This window comes from Nanorana parkeri, unplaced genomic scaffold (assembly GCF_000935625.1).
Source record: "Nanorana parkeri isolate BGI_ZX_2015 unplaced genomic scaffold, ASM93562v1 scaffold64, whole genome shotgun sequence".
NCBI lineage: Eukaryota > Metazoa > Chordata > Amphibia > Anura > Dicroglossidae > Nanorana > Nanorana parkeri.
The window spans coordinates 432,786-449,228 of record NW_017306332.1 but is presented as its reverse complement, the minus strand read 5'-3'; the positions used below and the strand labels follow the sequence as shown (position 1 = coordinate 449,228).

The following is a 16,443-nucleotide window of genomic DNA, read 5'->3' as shown; positions in this document are numbered from 1 at the left end:
TGAAATTGTCCAAAATGTCTTGGTATGCTGATGCCTTAAGAGTTCCCTTCACTGGAACTAAGGGGCCAAGCCCAACCCCTGAAAAACAACCCCACACCATAATTCCCCCCTCCACCAAACTTTACACTTGGCACAATGCAGTCAGGCAAGTACCGTTCTCCTGGCAACCCCCAAACGCTGACACGTCCATCGGATTGCCAGACAGAGAAGCGTGATTCGTCAATCCAGAGAACACGTCTCCACTTCTCAAGTCCAGGGGCGGTGTGCTTTACACCACTGCATCCTACGCTTTGCATTGCACTTGGTGGTGTAAGGCTTGGATGCAGCTGCTCGGCCATGGAAACCCATTCCATTAAGTTCTCTACGCACTTTTGTTGTGCCAATCTGAAGGCCACACAAAGTTTGGAGGTCTGTAGCTACTGACTCTGCAGACAGTTGGCAACTTCTGCGCCCTGTGCGACTCAGCATGTGCTGACCCCGCTTTGTCATTTTACATGGCCCACCACTCCGTGGCTGAGTTGCTGTTGTTCCCAGTTGCTTCCACTTTATTATAATACCACTAAAAGTATTCTGTTGTTGTTGCCCACCACTCAATTGGACTGCTTTTGGACATCCCAATTGTCTTTGAATCCTGTAAAAATCCATTTCTTGGAGTTCATTGTATGGCACAGGTCCCACCCCTTTGTATCTATAATCTTCCTCCTAGTATTGCTTTTCTTTTAAACGTAGGCTTATACTTGGAGTGTCTCTTGATCCTGTATCTTTTTATGAACTTTTAAGAAATGGATTTTACAGATTTTTTTATAGAATGATTGCACTTTCCATAAAAAAAGAAAGAATGAACTAAACAAATGAACATTGTCTTCCTGATCTCTATCACAGGCATCGCCCAGAGTCCAGATTGATGAATATTTATTAGCAAAACTGGAGGAATTGTTAAGCAATGAAGAACCAACACCAGAGATCTTTGATGAGATTCAGAGAAAGGTAAGTTGTTCCACCCACTTTTGTACTGTTTTACTGCTTGAGAAAAGGCACCGTGATGCCCAAAACATTGCATGAAAGAATACCCTTTATATTTTTGAAAACTCCTGGCATAAAAGTTTTTTCTTTCTTTTTATGTGCTTTCCTTGCTGTTGGCGTTTTTCATTTTTTGGGGGGTTATCTGTTTATACCCTATTGTGTTAAGGGATATACAAAGCTTGAAACTACAGGCCCTCATTGATTGCTTTTCATTCTACTACTCCCTGATATTTTGTTTAGAATTGTTTGTGAATGTCTTTTCTGTCTGAAACCTTGTATTTTATTTTCAATTGTTGTATATATTTTTATCTGACAAGGTATATGACATGATGCTGCGGGATGAAAAGTTTTACCCCTCCTTCCGTCACAATGCTCTCTATGTTCGGATGCTTGCAGAGCTGGACATGTTGAAAGAACCTAGCTTTAAAGGATCTGATGATGGAGATGGAGGTAACCCAAGATAAATCATATTATGGATGGGCTTGTGTTGTCTATATCTTAAACTATTGCCATGCATCTGGAAAGGTTATATTTTTAGTTGATATATGAAACACAGACCTCATTTGTTGTCTTAAATAATTTAATATCGCATATATAATTCACCCTCTCCATTAACATTTCTGTATTGATTTTAAGGCATCATTCTTCCAGTAATTCTTCCATAATACTGCCACTTGGCTACACTTTTTTCTTCATTGCATGCTCGTCTTATTCTTCACCTGCCATCTGCAAGACATTTTGCTGTAGGATTGTCTCCAGTATTCGCATCTCATGACTGTGACTGTTTTCTCCGTAGTACATTAAAAAAAAAGGAGGAATTTTGTCAGGAACAGATAACGGACTCATACCTTAGAAACCATGACCACTCTGCCGTTGCAGAGTTCTGCAGCCATCCTAATTAAGTTTTATTTATAATTGTGATGGACGGTTATCTTGTGAAATGTGCTAATTACAAGTACATTCCAAGGCTTTGTATTTCCCTCCTTTGCAATTTCCCCTGTTACATGGCCATGTGCAGCAGCAAGGGAATGTCTGTGATCATTATGTGCAAAAACCCCTGTGAGTTAGAACAGTGCAGTCACTGGCACGGCCCCCATCTCTCATCGATAGTAACATTATATTTACAGAACATGTAGTGGGCATTACAAAGTGGGCAGATCATGGTCAGTGTGTTTTTGCCAAATCCGTTCTCCAAATCAGTACCTCTATCACCACCCTGCAGCTAGAAAGCAGAACCAATTCTTTAACAGACTTTGAAGCCCAAAACTCCAAAGCCAAGGAAAAAGTTATACACAAACCACTCTGGGTGTGTAAATGATCATTTAAAAGCTGTATGTAATGCGTGGAGGGCCGCCGCAGAGTATGGAACTCTTACCTTGCAGCACTCCGTCTCCTGCACATTACGCCAAGGCATTTTGTGAATGGTTGAATATTGGGGAGGGGATGAGCAATAAGTCACATTGATTACTCCCCTCAATGCTGGGGGACAGCATGCTGCAGCGGTGCTCATCACATAAAACCGCTTTTTAATGACAATTTTACACACCCAGTGTGGTATAAGGTTATCTTTTTTTTTCTGGAGTTTGGCTTCAAAGATTTCACATGGGGTTACAGTCTGAGGAAAAAAATAAACACTAGTCCTTTTGCATTACATTTAATTTTCTATATGGTTCAGTTCAGCTTTAATGGTTAATCATAACAGTGACAAATAGAGGGCAGAATAGTAAGGGAGTGTTGTGTCATAACCTTTGCTCTATTTTAAAGGAATAAAAATACTATGCTCATGGTAAACAACAACATGGTTACAGCCAAGGATGCATAACTAACCCATTGTTCCCTGTTTTCACAATCGATACTCGCATCCTGTTATCCGTGTTGCGGACAGTCATGCATTTTAACACAGGAACTGTGAGAAAGGGGGAGTGTGCAGGTAAATGATGCAGCCTTTAAAGAAAGTCGGTCACATAGAGGGCAGCAGTTGTATTGGATAAGGTTACAATTCACCTGCTAATTCAGAGGGTTTCTCTGTTTTAGTGCACTTCATCAAAAAGCAGTATAAGCAGAGTAGAAAAGCCAATAGAAAATGAATTTGTTTCTGCCAGAGCTTTTGTAGACATATTCTTTTTAACTTTAAATTTAATTTTAGCATAAAAAAGGTCAAACAATCAGAATTTGTGCACGAAGCCACCGTGCCTTTAACCTTTTTATGGCTACGATTAGCTTCCATCTGTTAGACACCAGCGCTAGTGTTGTGTCTCCGCCACCCATCTTCACTCTGCCATTCCCAAAATGCCAGAGAGTGGAGAGCAAAGACAGAAAACCAGTGCCAGTATCCAAAGGATGTACAACACTTGTACATGTCATCAGTGGACTGGAAGAACTAACAGAACTCTTTTCAGACAAAAAAAGCCACCAATATACCACTTCAAATTTGATGTGGAGACCCGATAAAGGATTAAAGACTGTGATTCCATGACAGTATCCTGTCTGGAGTTGGGCTGTAAAAAAAAAAAAAAAAAATGAAAGCAGGGAAGGAAGATGTTTTTGCAGAATAGACATGGAAAGCTACAAATTCCTAGATCTGTTTTAACATTAGGATTGTTTTACAGCCATCCAGCTAAATAGACACTCATTAAAATCCCTCATTCACTGCACTAAAGAGAGCTGTTGGTACAGCCCTCAATGTCTACTGAAAAAGTATCATTCCTGAATGTATTGTGAAGATCTTTACTTGCTAGAGAAACAAAGGTGAATTTACTACCTGGGGCAATAACCAAACCCATTCAATAGATAGAGAACAGGTCTGTCTAGTTTGGTTAAAAGCCGTGCTTCCTTTTCAGAAATATACATATAACAATAAACAAGTAAGCAAAACAGTAGACGGATGTTCTAGAAAGTTATGATGCTGACCTCTGAGCAAACAGTTGCTCTTTACCTTACTGTATTAAATCATGTAATGTGGTTTAAATACTGCTAGTATAAATACCTGACATCTGTCTATGTAGTAGCTTCTCCATCACCTCGTTTACCAGGACTCAGAGTGAGCTAGGTTGAGCCAGCAGTGTTAGTGGGTGATGATTTAGTTTTGGGTTACACTATATTGTGTGCACAGACACTCCTCACTTAACGACCGAGTTCCGTCCCTACGGCTAGGTCATTAAGCGCATTAAGCGAATCTAACATTTTAGATTGTAAGCTCTCACATGCCCACCTTTCCTTCTCATCTTGAATTGTATTGTTATTCTAATGTCTTCCTTATATTGTAAAGTGTGGTGCAAACTGTTGGTTCTATGCAAATCTTGTTTTATAATATTAATAACTGACTAATTCACTAAGATGCATCGGTATGGCTACATGTATGGGGGTCAATCTAGCCATAGCTAGATAAGTTATATGCACTGAGGTATATACTACTCTTGTTCCTGAGGGTTTTCTTTTTACATCATATGTAGGGATGCACCGATACCGTTTTTCCGGTATTGAGTACCGATATTTATATTTCGGTACTCGCCGATACTGAGTACCGATACCGGTACTTCTGGTAGCATAGAGCCAGCTTCCTGGGCAATCAGGAAGCCAGGCGGCGTGTCATTACCCACCGCCCGGCTTCTTGATTGCCTGGGAAGCCGACTCCATTCTGTTTGGCTGGGTTCCCAGCCAATCGGCATCGATGCCGGCCAAACAGATCTGACCAGATTGCCCAGCGCTCTCATTCAGAAATCCTGTGCATGCGCAGTAGCAGGCTGAGGGCCGATCACACGAGCGCTGCGCACACAGGAGTCGTGGGAAGATCCGAGAGAGCGGTGTCTGCCCAGCTGGCCGAGGGACTGGTACGGTAATGACTGCTGCTAAGGATCTATGTGAGGGAAATGATTTGTCTGCAGGGTGGGGGTCATGTCGCCATATTATCAGATTTGTTTGGCTGGGAAGCCGGCTTCCGGGCCAAACAGCATGGAGCCAGCTTCCCTTCTCCATGTTCCCTCGCGGCACTGCCAGTCAGACAAAATCTCCCAAAGGGATATCGTTCTGTTGATTTCAGCTGCTTATAAAACAGAACCTTGATTTATAAACCTGCACATTCGTGACTTGTGTGTATGCTCCACTTATGTGAATGCCTCATTTATTTTCTCTTTAATCAAATAGCTTTTACCTATTCTGTTTACATACAACCACCTGCCACAGAGAGGTAGAGGTGAAGATTAAGGGATTACATTTTATGTGTAACAGAATAATGTTTAAATACGGCCTGTAAATATCAAATGTTAAACAGAACTTGGACTGAATATCATGTCTTCTTGTCTTGTGTTTGGATGCCCCCTAGTGGCCGACATGTTTTAGGTTTATTTATGTTACAAAGTTATTTCAAACTGAGAAGTGCATGCACACTCAATCCAGATGGGCTTTTTTGGCCTTCTTTTTTGCTATTTGCATATTTGCTGTTTTTATGGTTATTATGTTTAAGCCTCTTTATGCATTTTCTCTCCTTTTGCCTTTTGAGTGCATATTTATAAGAAAAAGGCATATTGCGTATATGCATATTAGTGTGGCAAAACATCTTTGTTGCAATTTCCAGCAAATCACGTTTTCCTTATGGGTTGAATGGTAATAGATGTAACATGCATCTAAAAAGCAGCACGCCACATTACAACCACCCTGCATGAAATACACATGTAAATTGTATCCTTTTGTACAAATGGCTACATTGTAGCCTTTTGTACAAATGGCCAACAATGATAGAAGCTTTTCAGATTCATCTTAGTAAAGCTGTTAACTTAAAGTACGTGCTCCTCTGTGACCGGTCCCACATCCTCTGAGAGAGCCACACCCTTCTTCATTTGTGTATTTTATGCTCCCCCTCCCAGACACTGCAGCTCACAGTGGGAGGGTTTCAGCAGCAGAGGCAGTACTGTCAATCAATAGAGCAGTGGGCTGAATTAGGTGTGTTCAGTTGCTGATTGACAGCCTGCCTGCTTGTGAATCAGCAGTGACAATGCTGATAGCTTCACCCTCTGCAAAGTCTTCTTATTTCACTGTAGTTTAAGCAAACACTGCCTACATGAGAGCCACAACATTGCTCTGAAAGCAGTGCTGCAGTTATTAATTACACTGAAGGCCAGAAAAGAGGCAATGAATGTAGGTATGACTTTCGCTAGCTTTATAACCTGACCTGCAATGGGTGCAGTATTTCTCATGATTTATGGGTATTTTATATCTCAAGTGTAGCTGAGCCCAGTAAGTCGATGTGTGGTGGTTTTGTGCATGTGTTCCTTCCCTCTCTATTATTGTCAGAACTAAAAAAATGCAGTAAATTGTATGATGTTTTCCTTTTTTTCAGGTAATTGGAAAATATGCCAAATTTAATAACTTTTTTCCCCAGACAGTTGAGCAGTTTGTTTGGTTTTTCACATTTTCCTTTTCTTTCATTTTCTTACTGTCTGCTATAAAAAAAAAAAAAAAAGTAAATAAATGTTTACAAAGCTCATTAGTTCAAGCTGAATCCTACACAGTTAATAGGTCATAAAGTTAATCAGTCAGAAGAGTGAATCATCCCGTATAAAAAAAGTATACATGTGTATATACAAGCAAAAATACAGGTATAAACATTAGTTTAAAATATGTATACTTAAAACACAATTACAGAGAAATTGACCCAAAACTATTATAATTGCCTTTTAACATCAGATTTTAGTCATTTTTACCCATATTTTGCTACTGTATACTTTTTTTTTTTTTCTTTTCAAAAATGTCCTAAAAATCACTTATTTCCTTTTTATATATTTTTTTCTTTTAATCTAGAGAATTGAGAGCTAGGATAGTAGTGAGCAGAGTGGTTCTTGCATAACATAATACAATGTGATGTCACAGACTTAAGATGGGCATTCTCTCAGCTATGAATGCCCTGTTCTTTGTCTGTTGCAGGTGCAAATACATTTCTCATTGGTATGTTTTGATGGGAGGCCTTGGGGATATAAAGATTCTGGTGTTGGGTGTGTGCCATCAGTTGTCCTTTTACTTCCAAAGTTGTGTTTCTGCTGATGTGCTTTGATTCCTAGTGAGTGAGCCTTAGTTACAGTTACTATTTAGAAAGCTTCCACTGTATTCTGATCTGTTTTTCCCATTCCTTTACAGAATCTTTCAACGGATCACCAACAGGCAGCATAAATTTGGTATGTTATTCTTCCACCCCTTCATTTATTACACATTTATTTCACTTAGCGGTGGCACATAGAATCCAATCAAAAAGTTGCTTTGGGTTTCAGAAATTTGCTCATCGTCAGTGCTTTGTACAATCAGGAATGTATTAAACCGTGTGTATGTTACAAATCACTTTGACATAAAGGTTAAACATTTATTGATATTGACTGCAAGGGTAATACACACTTGTATGGGTATACTGTATATCTCTCAAGGTACTGCACTGTCCTGTGTTTCTCAAACAGCACGTTGCAGGCTAGCTTGGTGGAAACATTGATTTATACACTTGTCAGTTAGTGTTTGCTGAAGTTCCATCCAACCAATCCAATCACTTCCCCACTCTTTATACGCCACTTAGCAGGCCCAGGAGTTAAATGGTTTAACAGTATAGCCAGGCGCTTTCATTATTTTTTCATCAACATGGCGGCAAGCCAGCGATCCGCCTCTCACCTTTGTAGTTCTGGATGACCCAGTGCCACCGGTCGAGCAGGTAACTAAACACTGACATATGCGCTCTCACAAATGCCACAACTGCACCCACGCTCTTCATTGCCATGCACTGACGCACATTACCCCCCTTTCCACCACTGGACTGACATGCACTACTCCACTCTCTGCCCTGCGCTGACCAGCATTATCCCCCTTGTCACCTCTGAACTGACATGCAGTAACCCACTCTTTGCCACTGCATGGCCATACATTACCCCCATTGTCACCACTGAACTGACTTGCACTACCCCACTCTCTCCCCTGCACTGATGCACACTATCTACTTTGCTACCACTGAATTGACACGCACTACCCCGCTCTCTGCCACCACAATGATGTCCATTTATACAGTCCCGGCCACTTAACCACGGTGTGCTTCCCCAGTCGCCACTACTGCATCAGTGTGTACTACCCTACTCACTGTCACTGCACCTGTGCACACTTCTGCATCGCTTAGCATAAACTCAGCTAGATTGCATATGAGGGTGAGTCTTCTATCCCTGACTGGTATGTAGTACCCACTCAAAACCCTTCATATCCCTGCCTCTGCAGAGTAGCAACTTTTGCTGGGTTTTTTTTTTGAGTCATCTCAATCCGGATCATCTCTTATGATGCCTTACACCACATGTTACATGCTACTGGGCTTCAGGCTATAGAAGAGGCTGGCAAAGTAGAGAGGTAGCCAGGGATGTGGGCAGGACATTAGGGAGGAGTGTGGAGCTGTGAGTGAATAGTGAAAAAAAGTGTACTAGTTTCTAAGCAGAGTGCTTCTGTTTGTGGGACTACAAACATTAAGAAGGCAGGATGACATGTGCACAAAGGCATACAGGAACTGGATGTGAATATGGTTCTTAGAAAATATTCAAAGGTATTTATGGTAGCTAAATGGACAATACAAGGTGACATGTTAAAATGGCATGCTATATATAATTTTTGTTTTATGACTTCAGTGACACTTTAAATTTTCTATTTCTCTTTGGTTCATTGGAGGGCACAGCTCTCCTTTAGATCACCACCTATTGGTTACAGTGCTACCCCCAAGAATAGGATGCTAGGTACAACTAAAAAACAAGATGGCACAGAGGCGGCCCCTGCTGGTGGCCCAAACACCCCACGCTGTGAAACAAACTCAGTTAAATGACACAACAGTGCAAAAACTAAAATATTTAAACTCACGGGCAGCAGCAAAGCCAGAGGAGAGTGGGTGCTGTATCCTCCAGTGAATGCAGGGAAAGGATTTTACGGCGAGTTCAAAAATTCCTAATTTTTAGTGCTGTGATTGATCCTGTAGTCCATAGGAAATGATATCCGCTCCTACTGATGTTGTTGCCTGACCTCTCTAGTCGAGGAAAGTGTCCGGTTGCCTGAGTGAATGGCATTCTTGTGTTATTTCACAGAGTGAGAAGGAAACATTGGTGTTGGTATGAGGTCTGGGAAACAATACTGTCCATATGAAGGAATCTTTAACTTTCCCCTTAGTTTGTAATGTTTAGTGCTATTCTGGGACTGCCGTGCTTGTGCAGGTGTTTGAACACTAGCAGATTAGTTGTTTCTGGCCTGGCTCCATGTCTGGAGTAAATGCCTACTCAAATAATACAGCTCCCCTGTGTCATTCAGTTACAATAAACAGAACAGCTAGTGAATTGGGGGGAAAGGTCATTCCTGAGGTCACTGAGTTGCTCTGTTTATAGCTCCATTAAAGGGCCACAAAACCGAAAACTAGAACTGGTATCCAGGAATAGCGTCATGCAAAAATGCAGACAATGGTAAATGATCCCATATTCATGATATCATCCCATATTCAGAATACCTTAATGTTTGGTGTGTTGCTAAGTATGTTTTAATATTGGCATTTTATCTGCGGTTGGTTTGGGGTGCCATGTGTCCATCATTGGGATTATTGGACAGATGGTCATCTCTGTAACAAAATACTTCTATTTTCACCTAATATTATATCAGATGCCTTAAGCTGGATATACACAATAAGAATTTATTTAGAAAACAGACCAATTGACAATGGTTTAGGCACTGTGATGAAAAAAACCAAAGGAGCAGGATGCAAATTTTTTTTCTAGAATGACCGAAATTCTAACAGTAATGTTAGAATGTTCTGGAAACTTCATTAAATCCAAAATCTGATTACAATGGGTCTAAAATAAGGAATATCATGAAAACAGGTTTTATTTATTAATTTAATTAGCATATGGATGGAGGGGCCAGGAAATACCAACTTCAGCTTTAAGCAAGCCCAACAATAGACCACTCAGTACCAAGCACTGCATGGTGGGAGATGGTGAATGCACTCCAGACATGGAGAGTGAAGTAATTTTGGGGCTCCCATAGCAAATCAGGAAGGGGGTCAGTGCAGAAAAGGTAAAAAGCACGCAAACTATGGTGCTTGCTGTCTAGCTATGCTCTTAGTTTGCTTCCTTTGCCCCTATCATAGGTTTCCTTTGATGCAGGGCTGGACAGATCCCAGTGGCCAAGTAGCCCATGCTCCTTAAAAGTTACAGCCAGCACCTGTCTCTAGTTTTCTTTAGCTGTTGTCGTTGGAACTGGCTCCTTGAAAAAGAAGTGCAGGAAATGTACATGCATACTGTTCATTATTTTTTAGTTTTGTTTAAAGTGAGCCTGTCCCAAGCCTGGGCAACACATGCATAACGTTTTATTGAAAAATGCATAAGCAGAGGTTGTCTTCTGTGGAAACCATGGGATTCCATGTCTGTTGAGCTTGCAATACGTCATATTTCTTCTTTTTTTTTTTTATAACAAATTCCTCCATTCACGCTAAACAGCATGGATGAGGTGAATTTCTCGCTGGGCTGCGGTATATTGTATATCCAAACACTAAGGACAGCCAATTGGCTGCAATCACTATTCGCCCGAAAATTTTCAGACTGGCTCCTTTTATTTTCTAATCCAGTTTAACTCCCATCGCCCAGTAGCATTAGTCAATTACAGGCTCTGATGTAGTAAAGAGGGATTGGTTGACCAATGAGAAACATTTTTCTTTATAATGTCTGTGAAGGTTCTCATTCATCCAGGTCATGCTATATATCTGGAAAAAAATAAGTCAGGGCAACTGGACTTGCTGTATTTTTCTTGAAGACGTTTCACTGGACATCCAACCAGGTTTCTCAAAGAGATGACCAGTGAAACATCTTCAAGAAAAATACAGCAAGTCCAGTTGCCTTGACTTATTTTTTCTTCTTTATAATGTAACTGTTGATATAAAAATATTTTATTTCTAATGTTTTAGTCGCTTGACGACCTGTCAAATGTCAGCACTGAAGAGGTGATACAGATCCATGCTTATATTTCTGACACTGGTAAGAAATCTACTTGGTTTTGACCTGTCTTTATTTTGCACAATAAATGATCACATCATCCATATGTCATATTTGTGTACATTATCCCTTTTTCACAATTCAACTAGGGGCTCATTCCCATAGACGCAAATACAGGCGTATGAGCACACAACGGGAAATGCACCTGTATTTGCAGCACCTTGGATTCCTGGCTTTTGTATATTTGTGTCCCTAGGATTGTATGGACACAATACGCTGTACACAGGTATGTACATGTAAACACAAGTACCTGCGTGCATATGGGTGTAAGTTCCCAAATATGAAACTTCTTTCACTTATAAACATGCATGTGTAAACAACAGTTTACATATGTGTACCTGTAAAGTGTATTGTGTCCATACAGTCCTATAAACCCTAATACGCAACAGCCAGGGCTTCCAGGCGCCACAAATAAATATATATTTTCACAATGTTTGCTTATACGCCTGCATTTGCATCTGTGTTAATGAACCCTTACTGTGCCATAACAAGTGTATTATCCCCTCATACAACTCCAGGAAGATCTTGTCCTTGTAGTCTCAGGGTGATATATGTAGCCATTGCTTGGTTACCCCAAAATGGAAATGGCAGTTGTCTCTGAGGTTGGTTTCTAGTGTAGCAGAAGAGTAATGACCTGTGGAGGTGCCACATGACTTTCTCTCCATCTATTCTATGATTCATGTATAGGTGTATTCTCAAAATACATTTGACACGTATTTTAGTGTTTATGCTGCTGAATAATGTTAAATATGTTTATCATCCTAGTTATGCAAGGTAGAGAGTATTTTCTGACAGTACTGAATGTTTTTCCTGAGCCATAAATTTTGAATAGACAAGTCTTACTGTATGAAAGATGAAACCAGCAGCTTGACATGAAATATGCATTCAGTGTCCGGGCAGATGAAAAGCTAACACATTCTTGAGGTTTTCTAGAATTTTCATGCTGTTTAGTAGTTAGGAGTAAAAGCGAGTACTGCTAAAAAATGTTTCCATTGCCACTCTGACCGATGATTTTCTTCTACTCATTATGTAATGAAATTGTAAATGCTGGTGCATTTGAGAAACTAGATCAAGTTGGAACAAAGCAGTACTACTAGACAACTGGATTCAGTGTAGTTTGCTTGCATTAAAAGTAATCTCGGCAGCAAATAAGTCACTACATCGAATGTTTATTGGGCTTGTTCAGAATGGCATAGTTATAGTGTTTTCTGTTAGGTAATAAATGAGAAGCGCTGTCTTCTGAACCAACCCTAGAATTCTTATCTAGTTACAGTACATTTGATCAGAAGAATAGTCAGCTACAGCTGTACACTTAGAGGGCAAAGCACAATTCAATCTGAATGTTTAAAGTTTGGTTACACCTGATGTTACCTGCAGTGGTACTGCTGACAAAATCTTGGTCCTAGGAAGAAGTACCTGCAGTGTCAACTTGGACTGACACTGCAAGTATGGTATAGGGGGAGAAGAATTATTTGATCAGTGCCCGCTTGACTCCACACAAATCCCGTAAACAAAACACTTAGTATGACTTGGCATTCTAGTTGTTGCTAAGGCTCCGTCATTCAAACAATCAATTCTTGAGCCCAAGGTCTCAATAGAGGCTCTGACTGTTGAGGGACTTAAAAGGGCCCAGTCTACTGACTAAGATAGGAATAGAGAGACTCCACAAGGATATAGGGAATGTTTTGAAAATTCTGAAAGCTCCTTAGTACCAAAAGGTGCCTTCGATTTAGATGCACTGCTAACATAGCCAGTTTTTAGGACCTTCCACCTTAATTGGTGTTCATGGAAATACAGCATCTCCGTCCCAGTGATGTCCCTAGTCTCTAAGAATCTAATAATTCTACAGTGTTATGCAAAAAAATGAATTTTGTCTAGTTTTTCCATTTCATTCTTTTGTCATTCTACCTTCCATTTCATGTTTTATTTTCTACCCTTTGCTTTTTTTGTGTGTGTGCCTCTGCTCCTGTCCTTCTTACTTAAACTACTAGTTCATGTTGACTGTGACCCATATACTATGGCAGGAGTTTGTAATGAACATGGCAAAACCTATGCACTGTACACCATCACTGTCCAGAGGCGGAGCGCAGATGGCATTGTAGACTCTTGGAATACCTATCGCCGATACAGTGACTTTCATGACTTCCACATGCGGATCACTGAACAGGTAAGAGGGGAGCATATAAATGTCTTCATAGTAATCTTCATAATGTACTTAATCCAGGAAAAGTAGTTTTCAGACCCATCAGTGTAATGAGAAGACTGTCGAGGTATATATATGCGAGAGTTGCCTTACAAAGAAATCTACTGATAACATTTACATATGTATATCTCTGAATTCAGTTACCCTGACAGAACCTGAGATCTATTACTTTGGCTTAAGGCGTATCTAAACACCAAAAATGTAACATGTTGCAGCTTACCAGTCCTTACATGTTGTGGCTGCATTAGATTTCTTTCTTTTAGGTTCTTTTTTACTTTATTTTCACCTAGTGATCCGGCCAGTAACACACTTCCTGTGTTAGGGTGGCCCCACTCTATCGAGCAAATGAACTGAGTAATCCAGCTAACAGTTTTTAAGCAGTTACAGAACAGTTGTTTTTTTCCTATTGGGATAAAGGTTTTTTATGAATAAAAGTTGACCATTGTAAGAACCAGTCAGTATTGTGACATCCGTGTCCGTTCATCACCGCTGTGTCATCCGTGTCTGTCCTTGCGATGGAGGAAAAAAACTGAAATTACCGGACCCCATGTCTGTCTATGGGGAATTGGATGTACATTAGATTACCCCTGATTTGGCACATTCAGGTCCAGCTAAACGGATTTCTGATCTGTTTGTTTTTTCGGACCTGGCCGAAGTTGGGGGTAACTGGGTGTAAACGGACACCCATCCGTTCACACATAGCTGCCCATAGACTAACATTGCACAGCCGATGGGGCCCGCTTGAAAAAACTGACAGACGGACCCTATCGGACCGCCTGTGTGAAAGGGGCCTAAGTAATATTTGTATGCTGAGCAACTGTTGACTTTCTAAGATGTTTTTATTTTCATCTATTGTATAGTTTTCTCTATAAAAAAAACTTTTAAGAAAATGTTATTTTTGTTGGATTTAGATCCCATGTTTAACATTTCTGTATTTTCACTTCCTTTTTCTTTTTTTTTTTTTCATATTTATGTAATGTCACTTGGCTATAGAATATCACTTTGGGGATTCAGCAATAATGTATCACAAGCCTCAGTAGTGAAGTCGTGCCCTATTTATCTTGTAACACAAGTCTGACTTTTCTGCTGACAAATGTTGTTGATAGCAGAAGAGCCGTTGTGGAACAGTGGCCAGCATCATTAATTGTATTGGTCACAGGGCTTAGGAAGGAAAAACTCCGGTTGGGAATGGAGTAGATAGGCATTAGGTAAAAGCTTATGGCTCTGTGAGGTCTGGCCTTGAGACAGCTGTAGGCAGTTCTTTGTGCCACCAGGAATATGATTTTTATTAGTTTGCTTATATTGTTATATTCAGATCTTGTAAAACTAAAGACTAAATCCCCAGCTGGCACAAAGCCTCTTATTGTTGAAAAATAAAATACATTCACAAAAAGGATTTATTTCTGTGTCTTTAAAAAAAAAAAAAAAATATTAAACAAAGTATTTTCCGCTCAAAACCTGCATTTAAATATCACTAACTATTTGTTTTTTTTTATACTTGTGAATTGCTTCACTAGGCATTGAATCGTGCTCTGCCTCAAATGTCGTTTGGCTATTAAAAGTGTTTCTGGCACAGTGTGAAAGAATAAATTTAGTTTCATGTTCAGCTACCCAAGTCTATTTTATTTCAGGCGGTATTAGTGTAATTTACATGTCCAGTCTTAGAAGAGAGACAAAATGTCCTTCTCTGGGGCCATTGTTGTATAAACTCAGATGGAATGTGATTTTATGTCCTACTTCCAGCTGTCCATAAACTCCTGATCCCAAAGCTTAACGGTTATTCCCACAAACTGAATTCAGTATTTATTCTGCAATGAGATAAAATCAGTCTGAAGCTGTTTTCCACTCTTTTATCCAAGCTCACAGACTGTGTTGTCTGCATCTAAGCCAAGTATAGTGTAATAGTTGTTATAAATATAGAACACATTATGCGGAAGCTGATGGAATTGTCTGAGGTACCCACAGACTCTAGACGTCATTCAACTAGAAAGACTTGGGACATTAGGTTATTGCTGCATAATCCCATCAATCGTGGCAGGGTTGGGTGATAGTAAGGTTGCCTTTGGGTGACCACAGCAGATAGCTCTGACTGACAGATATTTGGCAGTACAATGGCCTGCTGTTTTTTTCATGGATGATTGACATTCGTGTTGTGAAGATTAGATGTCCATCAGAGGTGGTGTTCCCAGAACTCTGCCTGTGGAAAATGAGGCATCTTTTTGTAGTAGATCATCTGGTGCACTACCGCAAGGCCAGGGCAGGTAGGCCGTTCTGTATTTAAAGGCCTAATTTTGGCAACTCACTGGAGTTTATGTTCATACATGGAACACTATTGGAGCCAACATTCATTGTGTAAAACATATTAGCTTATCTCAAGCAAGTCTACCTGTGCATTTTCAGTTTTATAGCATAATAAATGTAAAAAGCACAAGTTCAAATGCATGCATATTCACTTTGCGTACATTTTTCTTAAAAAATGTTTTGCTTCATTGACATTTTCCAGTTCGAGAACCTTGTCACTATCTTGAAGCTGCCAGGAAAAAAGACATTCAACAATATGGATAAAGAATTTTTAGAAAAAAGAAAAACTGATTTGAATGCATACTTACAGGTATTTGTTTTCCTTTTTGTAATTCAATATTAATGGTGGCATTTTTGTGTAGCCGTGTGATTGGTAAAGATTAAAGTGACACTAACCTCAGGAGTTAAATCTTAAAAATGCACTCAAGTACCTCAACTATTAACAAAAATTTATCTTATTTGTGTATCACTCAGCTGTAGATGCTCAAATCATCTCTAAATTGGTGCTGTCACTGTCCTTCCTTCTGGAGGGGGGCTACTTTTGTTCTCCATTGTCTCTTGTGAGTGCTGTAAAGTAGCCACCTCCCAAGTTCACTCTTGTGATGGAAAGACTACAATCTCATGTTTACTCTAAATCTGCAATGAGATTGTAGTCCATCATGGGAGTGAGCTTGGAGCGGTGATTACTTTACAACACACACGGGGACCATGGGGAACAAAAGTAGCCATCCTCCAGAAGGAAGGACAGTGCCAGCACCAATTCAGAGATGATTTGAGAATCTGCAGCTCTGTGATACACATAAGATACATTTTTGTTAATAGTTAGGGTACGTGAATGTATTTGTAAGATTTAACTCCTGAGTTTAGTGTCACTTTAATTTTAAA

At 40.0% G+C, this 16,443-nt stretch overlaps 1 protein-coding gene across 1 annotated transcript in view; it reads left to right on the top strand.

The window, feature by feature from the left end:
- SNX13 (sorting nexin 13) overlaps positions 1-16,443 on the top strand; it is a 109,950-nt gene that overhangs the window by 79,275 nt on the left and 14,232 nt on the right. The window contains exons 14-19 of the mRNA XM_018576335.1: positions 883-987; positions 1,341-1,473; positions 7,153-7,190; positions 10,967-11,036; positions 13,079-13,221; positions 15,761-15,868. Coding sequence (XP_018431837.1) covers positions 883-987; positions 1,341-1,473; positions 7,153-7,190; positions 10,967-11,036; positions 13,079-13,221; positions 15,761-15,868 — 597 coding nt within the window. The remainder of the gene's footprint in view (positions 1-882; positions 988-1,340; positions 1,474-7,152; positions 7,191-10,966; positions 11,037-13,078; positions 13,222-15,760; positions 15,869-16,443) is intronic.